Source organism: Nicotiana tabacum, chromosome 6 (assembly GCF_000715075.1).
Source record: "Nicotiana tabacum cultivar K326 chromosome 6, ASM71507v2, whole genome shotgun sequence".
NCBI classification, from domain to species: Eukaryota; Viridiplantae; Streptophyta; class Magnoliopsida; order Solanales; family Solanaceae; genus Nicotiana; species Nicotiana tabacum.
Window position 1 is genome coordinate 188,808,353 of NC_134085.1, and position 18,222 is coordinate 188,826,574.

At 35.9% G+C, this 18,222-nt stretch overlaps 1 protein-coding gene across 1 annotated transcript; it reads left to right on the forward strand.

Annotated features, from left to right (window-relative positions):
* The first annotated feature begins 1,001 nt into the window (after positions 1-1,001).
* Positions 1,002-1,844, forward strand: LOC107792305 (PRA1 family protein F2-like). Its single transcript, XM_016614510.1, has one exon. The coding sequence runs from the start codon at positions 1,107-1,109 to the stop codon at positions 1,653-1,655; it is 549 nt and encodes a 182-aa protein (XP_016469996.1). The 5' UTR covers positions 1,002-1,106; the 3' UTR covers positions 1,656-1,844.
* Positions 1,845-18,222: the final 16,378 nt, after the last annotated feature.

Here is an 18,222-nt window from a genome sequence, read left to right on the forward strand (position 1 = left end):
CGAAAAACATGAATAAACTCATAGTAATAACAAATAATATAGTACTGAGGTTTGCATTGAAATAGAAGATCTTGAACTTTGAGTTATCCCAATTAAATTTAAACATATTAAGCCTTCATCGGAATATGTAAAATTAGGATAGATTTCAAGTTTATTACTTATTTTAGAATACATCAAAGTAAAAAAATTTACCAGTTAACAATTCTTAATTTTTTTAATAAAAGAAGTAGCATTAAGTTTGAGTAGAAATAAAAAAAAAATTTGAACTTTGAGGTCACCTATTTTAGTGATTGCCATTGGCTCACTTCAAATTATTGCTATAGTAAAAACAATAATTTATGATAAAATTTGGAGTCCAAAAATTTAGTGTAGCCGGATTTAAATACATTATTCAACTGCAGTAAAGAATGAGTTATGGTTAGATATACAATTCATATTAAATAAAATATTGTTCAAATGAGTAAAAGTATTTTCTAATTATATTTTTTTTTTCTAATTTTGTTGATCTTTGTTACTTGCAAAACTATAGGATATGAGAAATTATGGTTCTTTCTTAATTTAATATAAGTATTTAATTCTAAGTCTTTATATTTAGTTATTTTTGATGGAATATTGGTTCAACGTTAGTTAATCTTTAGACTATAAATTGTTACAAATAATTTTCTTACTTCCCTTTAGTTACAAGTTTTATCATCTTTTAGAAGTTATAAAAGAAAATGCAACCTATTTCGTGCTCTAACTAACCAACAGTTTCAATTCCAATTTATTTTAATTACATTTTCAATTTATTATAACTCAAACACAATTTTTAATATTAATATTTAGGCAATTTTTAAAAATAATTTACTCACTTGAGCAAAAGTATACGCGCCTAAGACTAGTTCTTAAAAAAACAAGAAAGAAAGAAACTCCGTGTAAAGGATGCGTCGGAGGCAGCTATCAACTGCCACGTGTCGCTTAGCTTTATGTAAAGTCGACTTTATATTTTCAGACTCTGTTTGGACCATATAAAAGTATTTCAACATTAAATACCACGTCCCTCATTCACTCCGTCCTCTTTTAGTTTCCATTTCAAAACAGTAGAAGTCAATTCGCCGGCGAAAAAGATGACGAATTACGGCACAATACCGACGTCCTCTTCAGGTCCGGCAAACGTGGAGTACATCTCCAGGGCAAAAGATAGGATAAAGGAAGGATTAGGTACTCGCCGGCCATGGAAGGAGATGTTCAATTTCCACTCCCTAAATCTTCCATCTGGAGTCAACGATGCAATTTCACGAATTAAAACAAATATCTCCTACTTCCAGATGAACTACGCCATCGTAGCGCTAGGAATTGTCTTCTTAAGCCTCCTCTGGCACGCGATCTCGCTTATCGTGTTCCTAGTTCTGATGGCCCTTTGGTTGTTTTTGTATTTTCTCCGTGATGAGCCGTTGGTGGTTTTTGGTCGTCTGATTTCTGATCGTGTTGTTCTGATTGTGCTCTTTGTTTTTACTATCGGTATGCTCCTGCTTACTAATGCGACTTCGAATATTTTAATTTCGCTAGCGGTGGCCGTGGTTGTGGTGTTGATTCATGCTTCGATAAGGAAGACTGATGATTTGTTCATGGATGAAGAAGATGCTGGGTTTTTGAGAGCTCCTCCGTCGTCTTAGTTTTGCTGTGTTATTTTCCCCAATTCAATTGAAGTGTGTGAGCCAATGTAGTTTCTTTTTCTGTTTTTCGTTTTTTAATTTATTTATTTCCGGTAATATCTTCGACTGATTGTTGTATTTTATCACCATAAACTTTGTTTATTCCTCGTTAAATTTGATCATAATTGAATGGTGGTTACCTTGTTGTTATTAGTGTTTTTTTTGTACTTATGCAATGCGTGTTGTGTTTAATTTATTAGTGTCGGCAGAAATAATTTTGGGGATATTGCAAAAACGTGTACTTTCGCGATCCTTCTTGTCCAAATTGGGCATTATTAATTACGTGTAGGAGTACTGTTTTAAAAGGCTTTTTTGGGACTCGCCTCGGGCGGGACACTATTAAAACGCGTTGAGAGTTATGTGTGGGGCTTAGTTCTTTGAGGCTTAGACCCCCAAGCACCCGACGGTGCGCCCTAAACACGCCTAACACCCAACGCTCGGGACTCGCCCAACAGTTCTTATGCAAATCATGTGTTGAATTCACTAATTTGCACTGTTAACTATCAAAATTCTTTAACAAATGAATGACTAAAGTTCTTTTTATCTATACAAATATGAAAATTGTGAATAATTCAAATAACGAAATATATTATTGCATAATTACTAATTGAGAACATCGTGAAGGTGAATATCATTTGAATATTTCTTCTAAAAATAGATAACCAAAATTTATATTGATCTTCATGTCTTAATATGTCTCTCAAAATTATCATAATTTTTTTATTTTAGTGTTTAAAAATAATTTTATATTTACTCATGAAGGAGTAATATTTTAAATTATAGTTGTTGAAAAATTTATTGTGTATTTACTTTTAAAGAGGTAAAATATGCAGTTTAATAATATTTTTTAAGAAATTATAATTTTTAATTGTTTGAAAGTTAAGAGGTTGGAGTTAATTTATATTTCATAGTAACTTTAACAGTATTGTATTATTTATACTTATAAAATATGCTAAATATTTTATTTTATATGAGTTTCTTTAATTCTTTTTAGTTTTCTTGAATTTTTAATGCATCTCTTTATATTTTATTGTGTTATAATGCTATATTATTTATTCATAAATTTAAAAAATTAAAGATCCGTGAGGCTTACGCCCTATGTCTCGAGGCTTTCGCATCGCCCCGTATTAAGTAAAACGCTCCGCCTCACGCCCTCGCCTTTAAAAACACTGGTAGGAGCCATAAATTACTAGTTCTGTCTCATATTATATTATTTGTCATGATTCTCTTGTACACGTTTCTTAAGAAAAATTAATTCGAATGAAATTTTGACTACTTTACCCTTATTTATGTTTTAATATTTAATCTTTTTTTGTTGATATTTGAATAAAGTTATCCATAATTGAGGTGTTTATAGACTTCAATGATAATTATTATTCCGAGTAAAAAAAAAAGATAATCAATATTTTCTTGAATTTCTAAAGTGATGAATAATTTGAAATAACTATTTTAGTAACACAACTGATAATATAAGACGGAGGGAGTACTAATACCTTCTTAAAAAAGAGTCCCATCCAAATTAAACATTCAAAAAGTGTAAAACCTCAAAAAGAAGTATGATAAAGTTTCTTTATGTTTTTCTTGAGGAAGTTTTTTCTTATTTTTCACTTTGCTAAGCATGTAAATTTTCTTGGCAATATAAGTACGTTATTAGAGATAAAATGAGAGAAAATATTACGTATTTCTTTTTTTGGTAAAAATAGGGAAATATTCATATATATTAAGTCATTACAGGGACATTGGACGTCCCATTACAGCTGCTTTGAGTAGATAGTACACATAGGTTTGTAAGACTAGCAAACTTAGTAGACATAAATATGGGGATTGTTCTAGTAGACAACACGCCTTCTTTGTCTGATTGTAAGGTTAAAAATACAGGCGTAGGCGGATAATTTATAATATATATTGTCACTTGATTGCTTCTTAGACCTTTCATTCGCCAAAGCATGCGATGTTTTGTTCCCCTCCCGGAAGCTATGCCGGATGAATCGTATTCCCCGACATCTTCAACTGAAACCTGTAAGAGTCAATTAAATTGTTAAAGATAGGGATTTTTTGATTTAGTAGTTCAATTACCTCGATAGAGTCTGTCTCAATTTTCACCAGAGTTAGTTGGTTGGCTATTACTAGATGTAACTCGTGCTCTAAGGAGCACTTAGCTCGGCATGAGTGTGGTTGAGTGCACAAATCTTTTTGGAGAATCTTATGACCCCTTCCCCATTTGCATTTCTTATAACACCTCCAATACCACCAATCTTGTCTTTAGCGTAGTGGGAACCATCCGTGTTAAGCTTAAAGGATCCTGGAGGTGGAGGGAACCACCAGACTTGGATATTTTTAGTAGGAATGGGAGTGGTGGAAGTCCCTATATAGAACATGTATTTCATATCCCTCGTACACAAAGTTTTAATATCAACAAACATGTTAGTTCCATTAAAGACATTATGGTTCCTGTTTGTCCAAATGCGCCACAGGGCGAAGGAAAAGAAGAAGTCCCAAGGTAGAGGGTAGTTAAGGATGGGAATATTTATGTCCTTAATTAATTGAAGCCAGTGAATATGGTGATGGGGGAGGACAGTGACATTTAACCCAAGGTCCAACCAGAATTTTCGTGTAGTAAGGCACTCAAGAAAAATATGGTGGATAGATTCTGAGGGATGCTTGCAAATAATACAATTAGAGGTTACATTGACACCTATATGATGTAGGTAGTTATTTGTAGGTAGTTTATTATGAGAACAAAGCCATAGAAAGAATTGGATCTTTGGCAATGTATTTAGAGTCCATATCCGTTATAATCATACTCATAGTCAGGCGTGGGATGGAGTAGATTATTAACTGACTTTGTGGAAAAAATGTCATTTGTATTTAAAGACCAGTAGGAGGTATCAACCTTATCCTGACTCAAAGAGATTGCCTTAGTTTGATTGAGAAATTCTTGTGGGATTTCTATATAGATTCTTGACCAATCCCACTGGAGGCCATCCCAAATATTGTATAAACTAAGTCTTTGGTACTTTTGGGTCAAGGGACCTTGAATAATTGAACGGAGGGGTGGTGGATGTGGAATCCATCTAGAGTTCCATAAGTCGATATTAGTTCCAGACCCTGGGTCCCATGCTATAGCTTTAGAGCATATGACATCACCCTTTAAAATACTTCTCCGAATAAAAGAATGGGAGGATGGGTTGCTTTTTGGATAGTATTTTTTAATTAGGGTTTGTGCCCAAAGGGAATTGTGTTGAGAGAAGAGTCTCCAAGCTAGACTTGTTAGAAAAGTCATGTTTTTATCATGAGCTTTTGAATGCCTAAACCACCTTGGTCCTTTGGTAGAGTGACAGTGTCCCAGTTTATATAGTGAATCTTCTTTTTTTGAGGGGTAGTGCCCAATAGAAAATTTCTCTAGATTTTATCAATATTGTGACAAGTTTTTTTAGGAAGAAGGAAGTATTGCATGGCATATGTTGGAATGGTATTGAGAGTAGATTTGATGAGAGTGAGTCGACCCGCTGGAGTTAGGAAGTTTAGTTTCCAGTTAGCGAGTTTACTTTTCATACTGTCTATGATGTATTGGAAATCATGGGGTCTGGGTTTATTATTCAAAATGGAAAAACCAAGATATTTGCCAAAAATATTGGTAGCTTTTATTTTTAAAAGATTTTGAATTAGTTCACGAGGAGTTTCTTGGCAACTCTTTGAAAATATAACCCTAGATTTGATAGGGTTGATTTTTTGCCCAGATAAGGTGCAAAAATGGCTCAGATAGTTATGGATTGACTGAATTGATTTCTGGTTAGCTTTAGCCATAAGGGTAAGATCATTTGCAAAGAACAGATGTGAAAGTTGGGGTCCATTTTTGTTAAGGGTGATGGGATCCCAGAATTGGAGATCAACTTGATGGTTAATATAGGTGGATAGAAGTTCCATGCATAGGATAAAGATATACAGGGACATAGGATCTTCTTGACGAATAACCCTGGAGGGAGAAAAATAGTTGGTTTTGGTACCATTGACGAGGATAGCAATGTTGCTCGTAGCAATGCAGTTTAAAATGAGCTTGGAGATTTTTTGGGGGAATTTAAAAAACTAAAGAGTACGGTTGACAAAGGACCAGTCAACATGGTCAAATAATTTTTTAAGGTATATTTTTATAATAAACTTGCCCTCAGTCCCTCTAGTTTTATTAATATGGTTCATGACTTCCTGGACGAGGATAGCATTATCGCAAGCCCTACGTCCTTTGAGGAAGCTAGTTTGGCAAGGGTCAATAAGGTCAGGCAAGTATAACTTGATGCGATTTGCAATGATTTTTGTAATTATCTTATAGACGGTATTGCAAAGGTCAATGGGTTAGTAATTCTTGAGGTCATTAGCATTATGGAATTTAGGGATAAGACAAAGATATGTATTAGTTATGGAGGCAGGTAATTCCTGGGTATTAAAGACATGTCTACAAAGATTTATTATGAAATTCCCAACTATATTCCAATATTTTTGAAAAAAAAAAGGGTGCAGACCATCTGGTCCCGGAGCTTTAAAAAGTTTATAGGTGAATAGAGCTTGGGTAACCTCACTGTCTAGTAAGAGGTTATCCAAAGGGGAGAGGTCGATATTATGAAAACTCGAAGGAGTAATTTTAATATTTCTCCAGTCAGTACTTAAGTGACTAGTAGTGTAGATTGCTTTAAAATATAATTGCTAGTATAATTAACTAGGCTGCCATGATCAGTGATCCAATTACCATGTTCATCCTTAAAAAAAGATACATTATTCCTTCTTATTCGATTGATAATGGGCAAATGGTAGAACCTAATGTTAGCATCACCATTATTTAACCAATTAAATTCTAGACCTAATTTTTTAAAAGTCCTCTTTCATTCGAAGAATGTTATTGTATTCAGTGGTGAGGATTTTTTCAAGGGACTGGAGAAAAATACTAGTGGTGTAAGCTTGTGAACGTTGAATACCATTTAATCTAGCCAATATTTTATTTTTTCTATGAAATATGTTTCCAAATGTGTCTCTATTCCAGGAGGTAACTTTATGGGTAAAGAATTTAGTTGCCTCAGCAAAATCCTTATGCTGCCAACTTTCTTTAATAATATTCTCAAATTCAGGATGAGAGCTCCAGTAATTTTCTAGATGGAAAGGTTTTATAATAGAATTAGGAGGTTGTCTGATGATATTATTAGTTTTAATAAGAAAGGGGTTATGGTCAGAATAGGTTTTAGGTATATAAGTGATGGATATATTAGATAGTTAACGAGCCAATCTTCATTAGCAAAACAACGGTCTAATCTTTCAAGAATTAAACCATTATTATTCCTACGATGGTTAGACCAAGTATAATGACCTCCTTTAAAACCCAAATCAATTAACTTGCAAAAATTAACGCAAGACCAAAATCTAGTGGAACCTGACCTATTGATCCTTCTACCTCTAAACTTTTCTTCTTGTCTAAGGATATCATTAAAATCCCCGGTGACTAGCCAAGGGCCATTATAACTAGTAAATATATTTTCCAAAGTTTTCTACGATTTACAGCTTTCGTACTAGCATATATGATATTAAATAACCAAGAGGGGTGATTTGGATTTACCTGAATCATGGCATGTAGTTCCTGAGTGTACTGTCTAAGTCGAGTGATAATCACCATGCTAGTAACCCAAAGGAGAACAATTCTTCCTGCTCTTCCTTGAGCAGGGACCTCCATCATGTCATCAAAGTGAAAATCGTCTCTGAGGGTTTCATGATCTTCCATTTTTGTTTCCAACAGGGCGACCATGCATGGGGTATGAGTATAGATGCGGTCCCTAAAATTCCTCCTAAAAGTATCATTGTTTGCCCCCCTTGTGTTCCAAACAATAAAGCTAGTAGTTTTATTCATGGGGATCGTTTGATTGTGGGGATGCATTGAGACTTGGTTCTCCTGCATTGAGAACTGGCTTCCCTCAGAGTTGGGGTTAACAATACCACATATTTCGCGGTAGCTCTGTTCACTGCTGGTCGCAGATCAAATGAGCACTTCATGAGTGCCGTTCGGCAATTGTAAATGAACCTTTTGTCCTCTCTCTCCGGGAACAACATAAGGGTTGTTTCTCTGAGGTTTGAGATTTCGATTAACGAGCTTGTGGGTAGTGTAATGTCCATGATCTCTTCCTCCATCTCTATTTCTTCTTGTTCTTAAGGAGGTGGGATATCCATTTGGTTCTGATTGAGGGGAGGATCCTGGGCTTGCTGGGGTTGCCAAGGAAAGATCAGTGGATTGCCAATGGTCATCTCTAGTGGGGAGAAGAATGGGAGGTTTGGGGTAATATTCATGTTGAGTGGGGGGTTGAAGTGTGGATGGAGGTTCCAATGGTGGTGCATATTGTGATAAAGCACGGGTGCTAGAGTTGGGGCTAGGGGATCTAGCACGTTGGCCATCCACATGTGGTTTAGATAGTTGTCTAGGTCTAATCTCATGCCTTCTGATATTATTTGCGCCACGAAGGTTGGATTCTGAAGAACTATCAGTACCTCCTTGCCTTCTATAATCATGGTGAAGAAGACTGCTTGGCCCTACAACCCTTGCTCGATCCATGACTGCGGTTGCTGAGCAGGGTTGGGAGGATGTGCTACATACACTAGTTGGTGATGAGCTATGTGAGGGGTCATGGGAGGAAAATTCTCCATTGGATTCATTGGAGGTTTGAAGTGGTAGAGAGTTAGATTTCTTGCTAATAGAGGAAAGAGGGGAATTATCATATGAGATGTTGGAGAGGGTATTAATGGAGCCTCATCAAAGACAATAGAATGATGATTGAGAATCTCTGTCGTGAGATTTATTAGAGGATGTATTGGTTAATTCTTGCATGGAGTAGTGTTTATTAGGGGTTAGCGTATCAACTTGCATGTCCATTTATCCATCCGCCATAGCCTGGTCTGTTGGTGAGGAGTTTAGAGGGTTTTGATTGGGTTATTTTTTTGCAACTTGGGGCCTACCTAATAGGTTATTAGAAGATTTTGAAGGACTTGAGAGTAATTCTTTTTCATTAGGTATAGTAGGTGTACACACGTTTATGACACGTGTCGAATTTGTTTGAGAAAGCTGCTTTATTTGTATCGAAGAAGATGGAAAATGCAAAAAGACTGCGTTAAACAATTGGTTTGGCTATTCACCTTCTTCATCAGGTGAGTGGAGTGGATTAAATTTATTGGAAAGAGTGATCTTCTCTTTAATGGAACTTTGTTGCATTATTTTTTTGTTATCAACGACACCCCTTGGGATGCAGATATTAAAAGAGTTTTTATTCAAAGTGTCTTGATAGTTTGTGTCCCTTTTCCCAGGCTGCTGGGTATTTGATTGGGACGAAGTGATGTAGGAATCATTATATTTAGCCTTGAAAGAAAGTTTTTCGGAGGAGAGGTACTTACCTGAATCCGCTGCATAAATTTTTACGTTTATACCTGGACTAGGATTTTCTTGTTGAGTAGCAGTCATGGCTCTATTTTTGCCTTGAACCTGTTGTTTTGCCTCTTTTTCCTGCCAAAGAGCACCGTCTGCCACTCTTCTTCTTGTACGTGATTTATGGTATTGGTTGTTGATCCCATCCTTTGCAGATTTTTCTGGATCATGGCCTTTGATCTCTTGGTATGGGCATCTTGATCTAGTATGGTCTAAACTTCCACATAGTTTGCATAGGAAGCCCTCTCCTTCGTAGATTATTGGTTGCAGATGTGAGCTAATAAGGATTCGTGTTGTGATTGGTTCCTCTAATAGAACTTGGATTCACAACCTAGCATACCGTCCTCTGAGAGTGGCACTTGTACAAGCATCAATTTTCAGCAGTGAACCTATAGAATTCCCAATTTTCCTCAGTAAGGCTTCATCATAAAACTCCGTGGGGAGTTGTGGCAATCGTATCCAAACCGCAGAGACAATTTGTTGTGCATCTGCGGCTACAAAATTTGGCTCCCAATGCTTAATTGATAGAAAATGTCCATTAACAAACCATGGCCCATTTTGGAGGACCTTCCGCATGTTTTCTTCTTGTGTGAACTTTACAATGTAATAGTTATAGCCTAGATTTTTTAGAGGAAATTGTTCCGTAGGTTTTCAAAACTCTTGTATTTTTGCTTTAGGTAGTGGTGAACTATTCTTTTTCCAAAGAGTTTAATAATCAATGAGAATTTCCAAGGATAGTGAAGTCTTTCCTTTTCTTATTCTGTGAGGGGAATTGCTTTGATTTCACCAACATATGAAGATGACTTCTCTTGTGATTGGATAGCTGTTGTAGTATTTGAATCTTGCATTTGTCCATCATCAATAGGATCAAAATCAATTTGTTCTTCATTTGCAAGCAACTTTTCCTTGAAGTTGAGTGGAGGGCTGTTTTGCAGCGTGTTTGGTAGTATTTTTGGTGAGATGTCTGGTGGTTTTGGGGGAATTTGTAATGTTTCCAAGCAATGAGTAAATGTGTTCGTACAGAGCATTTCTTTAGTAGTCAATACTAGAAGGTGATATTTCATAAACAACAAAAGAGGTAAGAGTAATTCTGCTAAAAATATTACGTATTTCAAATATATAGTAACGTAATATTTTTTTATTTGAAATGAACTAATAATAAAATAGTATCACGGGAAAAAGTATTTAAAAATTCATTAATTTTAAAAATCATGTTTTATCTATACTATCATGATCATGTACTAATTTGAATGTTATGACATGAATCATAATTACTATTGATATGTGTCAACTTTTTTATTTTTTTAATGTATATCCAATCACACATTGATACGAAGAGAGTAATTAGGGCTCGTTTGGTATGAGTGACAAGCAATAATTAATCTCGGGACTAAATTTAAGAAGAGTTTCTTTTCATATTTGGTTAGAAGAAAATTGCGGTATAATTAATCACGGGATTAATTATCTTGAGATTGTAGTATTTTTTATCCCAATAGAAAGGTCAAATAACTAATTTTGGGGCAACTAATCTTGGGATAACATCTTTCCAACCAAACGAGCCTCAGTAACTTGTTAATCTGCTATTGTAACTTTAACACCTGCATCGGTTTAATCAGATCAGAACAAGCTGAGAAAAATGGACATGTTGAAATCTAGCCCTAGCCTTATCTCCACTGGTTCTTGAGCTGAGGGTCTATCAGAAATAGTCTCTCTACCTTTATAAGGTAGGGGTAAGGTCTGTGTACACACTACCCTCCCCAAACCCTATTTATGGGAATACACTAGGTCCATTGTTATTGTTGTTGTTGAAATCTAACCCTAGGTTCCGTCATTGGTGAGCTTGAGCAAGAAAGAGTAGAAGAGACGAGAGAAAGAGGCAGAGAAATAAGAAGCAATTTTCTGTTAGCTGCCTTAAACTGAAAATGAGTTGTACATCACCCATTTATCCTAACTAACACAACCGACTTTGTGAAAGAGAAAACTAACAACTAACTTCCTAACTAACCACCTTTTAGAAGCTTACTACATAAATACAGAAATGTACAACTATTTAAAATTCTAATTTCAACACTCCCTCTCAAGTTGAGAATGAAAAAATGTCTTTCATTCCCAACTTGGAGATTAATGTTTCATGTTATTGATGTCCAAGTGCTTTGGTTAGCACATCTGCTGGTTGTTCTTGACTGGCAATATATAATTGATCAGCCCTTCTCGATTTTTTTCGGATGAAATGGCAGTCTATTTCTATGTGTTTTGTCCTCTCATGATACATACGATTTGTAGCAATTTACAATGTTGCTTTATTATCAAAGAACATCTCCATGGGCAACTTTAAATTCACATTTAGCTCTTCCAGTGGACCTTTCAACCACACAAGTTCAGTTACTGTGTGTGCCATGCTTCTGAACTCAGCTTCAGTTGAGCTTCTATATATAGTGTGGTGCTTCTTGGATTTCTAGGATATAATTGAACTTCCAAGCTTAATACAGTATCCAGTAACAGACTTTCTTGACATAGGACATGAGGCCTAGTCTGAATCACAGAATGCTTCTATTTCTTCATTGCTGTCACTTGACATTAACAGCCTCATCCCTAGTTGCTTTTTGATGTACCTTGCTACACGAAGTGCTTCTTCATAGTGGGATTTCTTAGGTACATGCATAAACTGATTTATGTTTTCACTGCATATGAGATATCAAGCCTTATTATTTTTAGATACAAAAGCTTCCCTATGTGCATGTGATAACTCCCACTGTCTTCCAACAACTCATCTCCCTTACTTGTGTTTGTGCAAGTATTAGACTCAGTGCTTGTCAGCTTCAAGTTCTGCTCCATTGGTGTCTCTATAGGTTTAGAACCTGCCAAGCCTGCATCAGATATCATCTTTAATGTATATTTTCTTTAGGTCATAAGGATGCCCTCCTTTGATCTAGCAAACTCTATACCTAAAAATATCTAACTTTTCCAAGTTCTTTCATCTTAAAATATTGATGCAGAGATTCATGTGCAAGTTTAATTTCTTGCAGATCATTTTTTGTAACAAGAAGATCATCTACATAGACCAGAATCAAAACAAACTTGTTATCCACATTTCTAGTAAATAAAGAATAGTCATGCTTGCTTTGCTTAAACTAGACAAAGACAAGGCTTGAGCAGCTTCAAATTCATTGCCTAGATTAGGGCTGTGCACGGATCGGATCGGATTTAGCACATTTCAGATTCTAGAAAATGCAATTCGAATCTGATCTGAATTATATCGGATTTTAAAGTTTGGATCGGATCGGATTTCTAATCGTATTATGCCTCAAAGTTAAACTAATATGTATATTTTCTTTGTAAAAGAGGCAATACATTAAAAAGAATCATATTTATGCAATTATGAGAGTATTATGGTGCCAATATAGTTAAATCTAGCAATTGTAAAGGTAATCACTTGGAGGTTGATGTAAAGGAAATACTGACTATCCGAAATTAAAGTGTAGTATTTATACATGCCCTAATAATTTTGGATTTCAGATCGGATCTGATTAAAATATACCAATCCGAATCCGATCCGAAATCCAAAATTTTAATAAACACAATCCGAAGTCCAATCCAATCCAATCAAAAATCCAAAATTGAATGGATTGGTTCGAATTTCGGATATCTGATCCGAATGAATAGCTCTAGCCTAGATGCCTGCTTGAGGTAGGGATTTAAGTAACCTACAAACCTTATGCTCCCCCTGACTACTAAATCCTTGAAGCAAAGTCATATAAACTACCTCTTCAAGATCTTTATTCAAAAAGGCATTCTGAACATCCATCTAAAATATAGGCTAGTGCTTGAGTCAACTTAGCAACAAGAGAGAATGTATCATGAAAATCCAATCCTTTATGTTGTGTAAAGCCTTTAGCAACCAGTCTGTCCTTGAATCTTTCTATAGTGACATCTGCATTGTACTTTATTTTATACACCTATTTGCACCCAATGGGTATTTTACCAATAGGTTAGTCAACAACAGACCAAGTGTTATTCTGTTCTAGTGCCTCAATTTCAAGTTTCATAGCTTCAACCCATCTGTCATCCTTACTAGATTGATGAAAAAATGATGGTTCAACAACAGTAGAAAAGAAGTAAGGAATGTTCTAAAAGGAGGAGAGATGTGAGTATAGGAAACAAAATATTGGATAGGATGAGATGTAGAAGAAGTGGATGGTAGGGGTGGATGAATATAGTCAGTCAACCAAATTGGTGGCTTACTAGTTCTCCCTGACTTCCTAGGTGGAGGTAAGTCAGGTGAGGCGGGAGAGCCAGGCTTAGCAGAAGTAGTAGGGTCCATAGGAGAAGAAGAGAGCAAGGTATCTGATGGAATTGACACTGCATAAGGAAATAAATTGTTAGTGAATTGAGGACTGTGAGGTTCTGAAGGTGAAGCTGGAAAGTTGGTGATTGGAGATAAAGACAATGAAGTATGTTGTGCTACTGTAGATAAAATTGGTACATGATCAAGTGTTGAAGAATGAGAAAAGACATCAAAAATAACTACATGCATGGGTATTGAGGAATCATGTTGTGATGAAAGAAATTTCTCTTTTGGACATTTGATAGGAAAGATATTTTCCATAAAGATAACACCTCGATTGACAAAGGCTTTCCCAGAGTCAAGGTCATATAGTTTATAGTCTTCTGTGTAGAAACATAACCTAGAAGAACATCTAGAATGAATTTTCGTTGAAATTTGTCACGAGAGCCAAATCTGGTAGTATAACAAAGACATCCTATTGTTCTTAGGTGATCCAGTTTAAGGGAACAACCATGAAAAAACTCATAATAAGTCTTTCCATGTAGGACAGTGCTAGGTAGTCTATTAATGATATAGGTAGCTGCTAGAATACATTCACCCCACAGTTTTAAAAGTAATGCAGCTTGAAACCTAAAGGCTCTGCCTACTTCAAGTAGGTGTCTATATTTCCTTTTTACAATTCCATTTTGTTGGAGAGTATAGACACAACTACTTTGATGGACTATTTATTTGGTTTGAAATATATTAGAACAAAGAGAATTGAAGAACTCACAGCCATTATCAGACCTGAAAATCTTGACAGTAGAAGAAAATTGATTTTCTACCAAATGAAGAAAATTTGCTAGAATCACATAGACATCGCTTTTCAGTCTTAAAAGAAAGGTCCAAGTCATTCTTGAAAAATCATCAACAAGAGTCAAGAAATATTATAACTATTGTAATTATTTACTCTATAAGGACCCCACACATTCATATGAACAAGTTCAAAAGAACATTTAGATCTTGAAATACTAGTAGGAAAAGGCAACCTAGTCTGTTTAGCTAATGGACAAACATGAAAGTTATAAGAACTAGAATTAGACAACAATGTCTTTATTGTAGGTATTTTCTTAAGAACTAAATGAGGAGCATGCCCAAGTCTTTGATGCCACAACATAGTTGAGGAGGTAATATGGTTTGTGGTCATACATGTGGAAGTGAGTGGTGCAGCAGGCTTTGAAGGATTGAGGATGTAGAGTCCATCCTTGAGGCTACCAATATTAGAACTTTTTTGAACAAATCAATCAAAGATAAAAGGGTAAATCTTAGTTGAGTATAATAATCTCTGTAAGCACGTGATTTTTGACCCTCCCCGAGGATTTTCACATTTTTTTTAGCATAAATATGTAATTGGGTCTAATATAGTCATTTTAACTATTTTGCTTTATTTCGTTGCAAAAAGAAAAATCACAAAAATATATATATAAATTTTAGTTTATGTATTTCTCATAAACTTGAAAAATACAAAAAATTGTACTTTATTTTGGTACTTTATATAAATTCGAAAATTACAAAAAAAAATATAATTCTATTAATGTTTTGTAGTCGTTTTAATTTTGGAAAAATACAAAAAATATTACTTTATATTTTGTCTTAATTAAAAAACGAAAATTACAAAAAAATAGTTTTATTAATATTTTATAGTCATTTTAACTTTGAAAAAATACAAAAATGTTACTTTATATTTTATCTTTATATTAAAAACGAAAATTAAAAATAAAATAAAAATAGTTTTATTAATATTTTGTAGCTATTTTAAATCTTGAAAAATATTTTTTTTTTTAAAAAAGATATAGTTTTGTTTAAATACTAGTCTTATTTTTGGTAGTTATTTTGCTTACATAGGACTAGTTAAGCAACGTGTTCCTATTTCTCGGGTCCGGGCAAAAGAATAATTTTCGGGTTCAAACTACCCGGTTTTAGGCCTAATTTTCGGACCTAGCCCATAATAAATCGAGTCCAGGACACATGGGGAACCCCACCACGCGTGGGGGACACAAACCTTGAACCCCACCACGCGTGGGGCTCATTTTTCTGGGCATTGTGTATCAAATACACGGACAAGGCCAAAGCATGGAGGACTTCCATTTTTTTTAAAAACCACGTACTGTAGATCATCTTCTTCCTGCGAAGAAGAAAACCAAGAACCCGAGCAAAAAAATCAACCACCCACCTCCATCTACACTACCCAAACCGTCCGCAACCCCCCCAGCTCCGTCGTCGTCGATCACTGTCCACTGTTCCTCCGTCTTCTTCCTAAAAGAAGAAGAACAAAAACAAGCAAAACCCTACTGTGAAAATCAAACCAGTCCGTCGACCACCAAACCCCCAGCTCGACCCAACACCATGTCCAAACCCTACTGCTGCCACCCTCGTCGTCACTGTCCAACAAACAACCAGCGAACACCATCACAAACGACGCCCAGCTACTCCGAACGACCACCATCGTCGTTACCACCTCCGAACTTCCCCACCACCGTGAAACCACCATAACCAAACAGAAACCAGTCGCAAACCACCCCCCAACGCACCAGCCCCGTCGTCGCTGCCCTTCGACTGCCGTTGCCCGAAAAAATAGTAGCTTCATCGTCTCCTTTCGAGCAGCAGTTGTGGCTGCGTTTGCTGCGTCGCATCACCCAAACAACCCACAGCCCGTCAAGGTCGTCGAAAGAGAGAAGGTGAGTGTCGAGGTCATTGACAATCTTGGTTCGAGTTGTCGGTTCCGTTGAGGTCGTCGTTGTTCGTCGAGGTCCGTTACGTTGAGGACAAAGTAAGGTCCGCTTCTAATCCTTCTCTTGACATCTTATTCTCCTAAAATTGATGAATGACAGTTGAATAAAGTTATTTTCTTATAAGTGTTGTTACTGTATTCAAATGCTATCTTACTTGTAGTTTGTTGTGATGGATATTCAATATGGTTTAATTCTTAATTATTAGGATAGTCAAGTGTTAAGAATTGTTGGTGCAGGCGAGAAAAATCACTCATATTATAATTATATTTTTGGCAAATAATCTGTTTAAGGCATGCATTTTGGGTATGGAATGATGATTCGAATAAATTAATTTCCGTTTCTGTTTCGTTGTGATTTGTAAAGTAACTTGTAGGGAAGAATTTTTTGGAAGATTTTTATTTACGATATGTCTTTTGGGTTTTAACAGTTAAGTCATTCATTCCCTTTTGTAAGGATTTTCCATAACTCATGGCCCTTAATTAAATTTCAACTCTTTAGAAATCGAGGTGTGCTATTGGTTGGATTTTCCGTAGCCCTCGCAAAAAATAAAAAAATGTAGTTGCCATTAGTTTTGCCTTTGTAAATAATAAATGAGACGAGCCTCGAAATAAAAATGCAAATTGCGGGGCCCTCAATAATTAGTCATAATAAATGCTTAGAATTCGGGATGAGCCGTTTAGTGAATTTCACTGCCTTCCCCAAAGATAATAACGCGTTAGCCTCTTTAGACGCGATTTAATTAAACTACTTTCTTAAATGCGGGTGCACATTTATGTGACCCAAATCCAAAGCTCAATGGAATCGAAATATGTCTCTAGTCACGGGCACATTGATTGTGGCGTGGCCCGAGATGCATTTCCATGACGTTGTAAATTCCTTTTAATAATAGAATGAGATGAGCCTCGCCAAATAAAAAATACAAAGTTGCGGGGCCCTCTAAATGTATATATATTAAAACACTTAGAATTCGGGATAGGCCAGTTAGCGAATTTTACGGCCTTCCCCAAAATAACAATACGCTAGTTGCGTTAGGCACGCCGTTAATAATTTAATTTCCTTAAACTCGGGTGCACATTGATGTGACCCAAATCCAAATCTCAACGGAGTCAAAGTGTGTCGACGACCACGGGTACATTGATTGTAACGTGGTTCGAGATACATTTTCACAACGTTGCAATTCTTGATAAAAACAGTAAATGATAAAAGCGGTTAAAAGTTAAATTTTGCACATAAGTTCACACTTGTATAAAATCAGATAATCAAGCCGAATATAACAGTTGAGCGACCGTGCTAGAACCACGGAACTCGGGAATGCCTAACACCTTCTCCCGGGTTAACAGAATTCCTTATCCGGATTTCTGGTACGCAGACTGTAATATAGAGTCATTATTTTCCTCGATTCGGGATTAAAATTGGTGACTTGGGACACCCTAAATCTCCCAAGTGGCGACTCTGAAATAAATAAATAAATCCCGTTTCGATTGTCCTTTAATTGGAAAAACTCCCCTGCGCCCCCTCGGGTGCGGAAAAAGGAGGTGTGACAGCTCTGACGACTCTGCTGGGGAAGATTTCAAGATTTCTCTCTTTCCTCTTTACTCTGAAACACCACATGATCCTGTATGTGTGATCTGGGTACTTTCTCCATTTGGTAAATGGACTAAGTAGATTTCGAATAGGGAACATGCTTAGGACATTATAACAGATCTAAGGATGAAACTATGTGATTTGAAGCACCAGTATCAATGATCCACTTAACTTGGTCAGTAATTGAATTACCTGTCATATTGGCCACATCTGCTGGTATTTTTTCTTTTGCTAGTCCTTTTTTCTTGCTCAACATTCTGAGTATTTGTTGATACTGCTCAGGTGTGAAAATTGGAGTTGTTTCATTGATCATGCCATTTATCATACCAATTTCATCAGTTCCTATGTGGTTAGTTTCTTCCATTATACTCCATTATGTGCCACAGGTGTGTAGTTGTCATTAGCACCTCTTCTTTTTTTGTTGAACTTAAAACCCGATGG

Excerpts from the sequence above, each read along its gene's own strand:
- LOC107792305 (XM_016614510.1), top strand. The coding sequence starts at position 1,107 with ATGACGAATTACGGCACAATACCGACGTCCTCTTCAGGTCCGGCAAAC.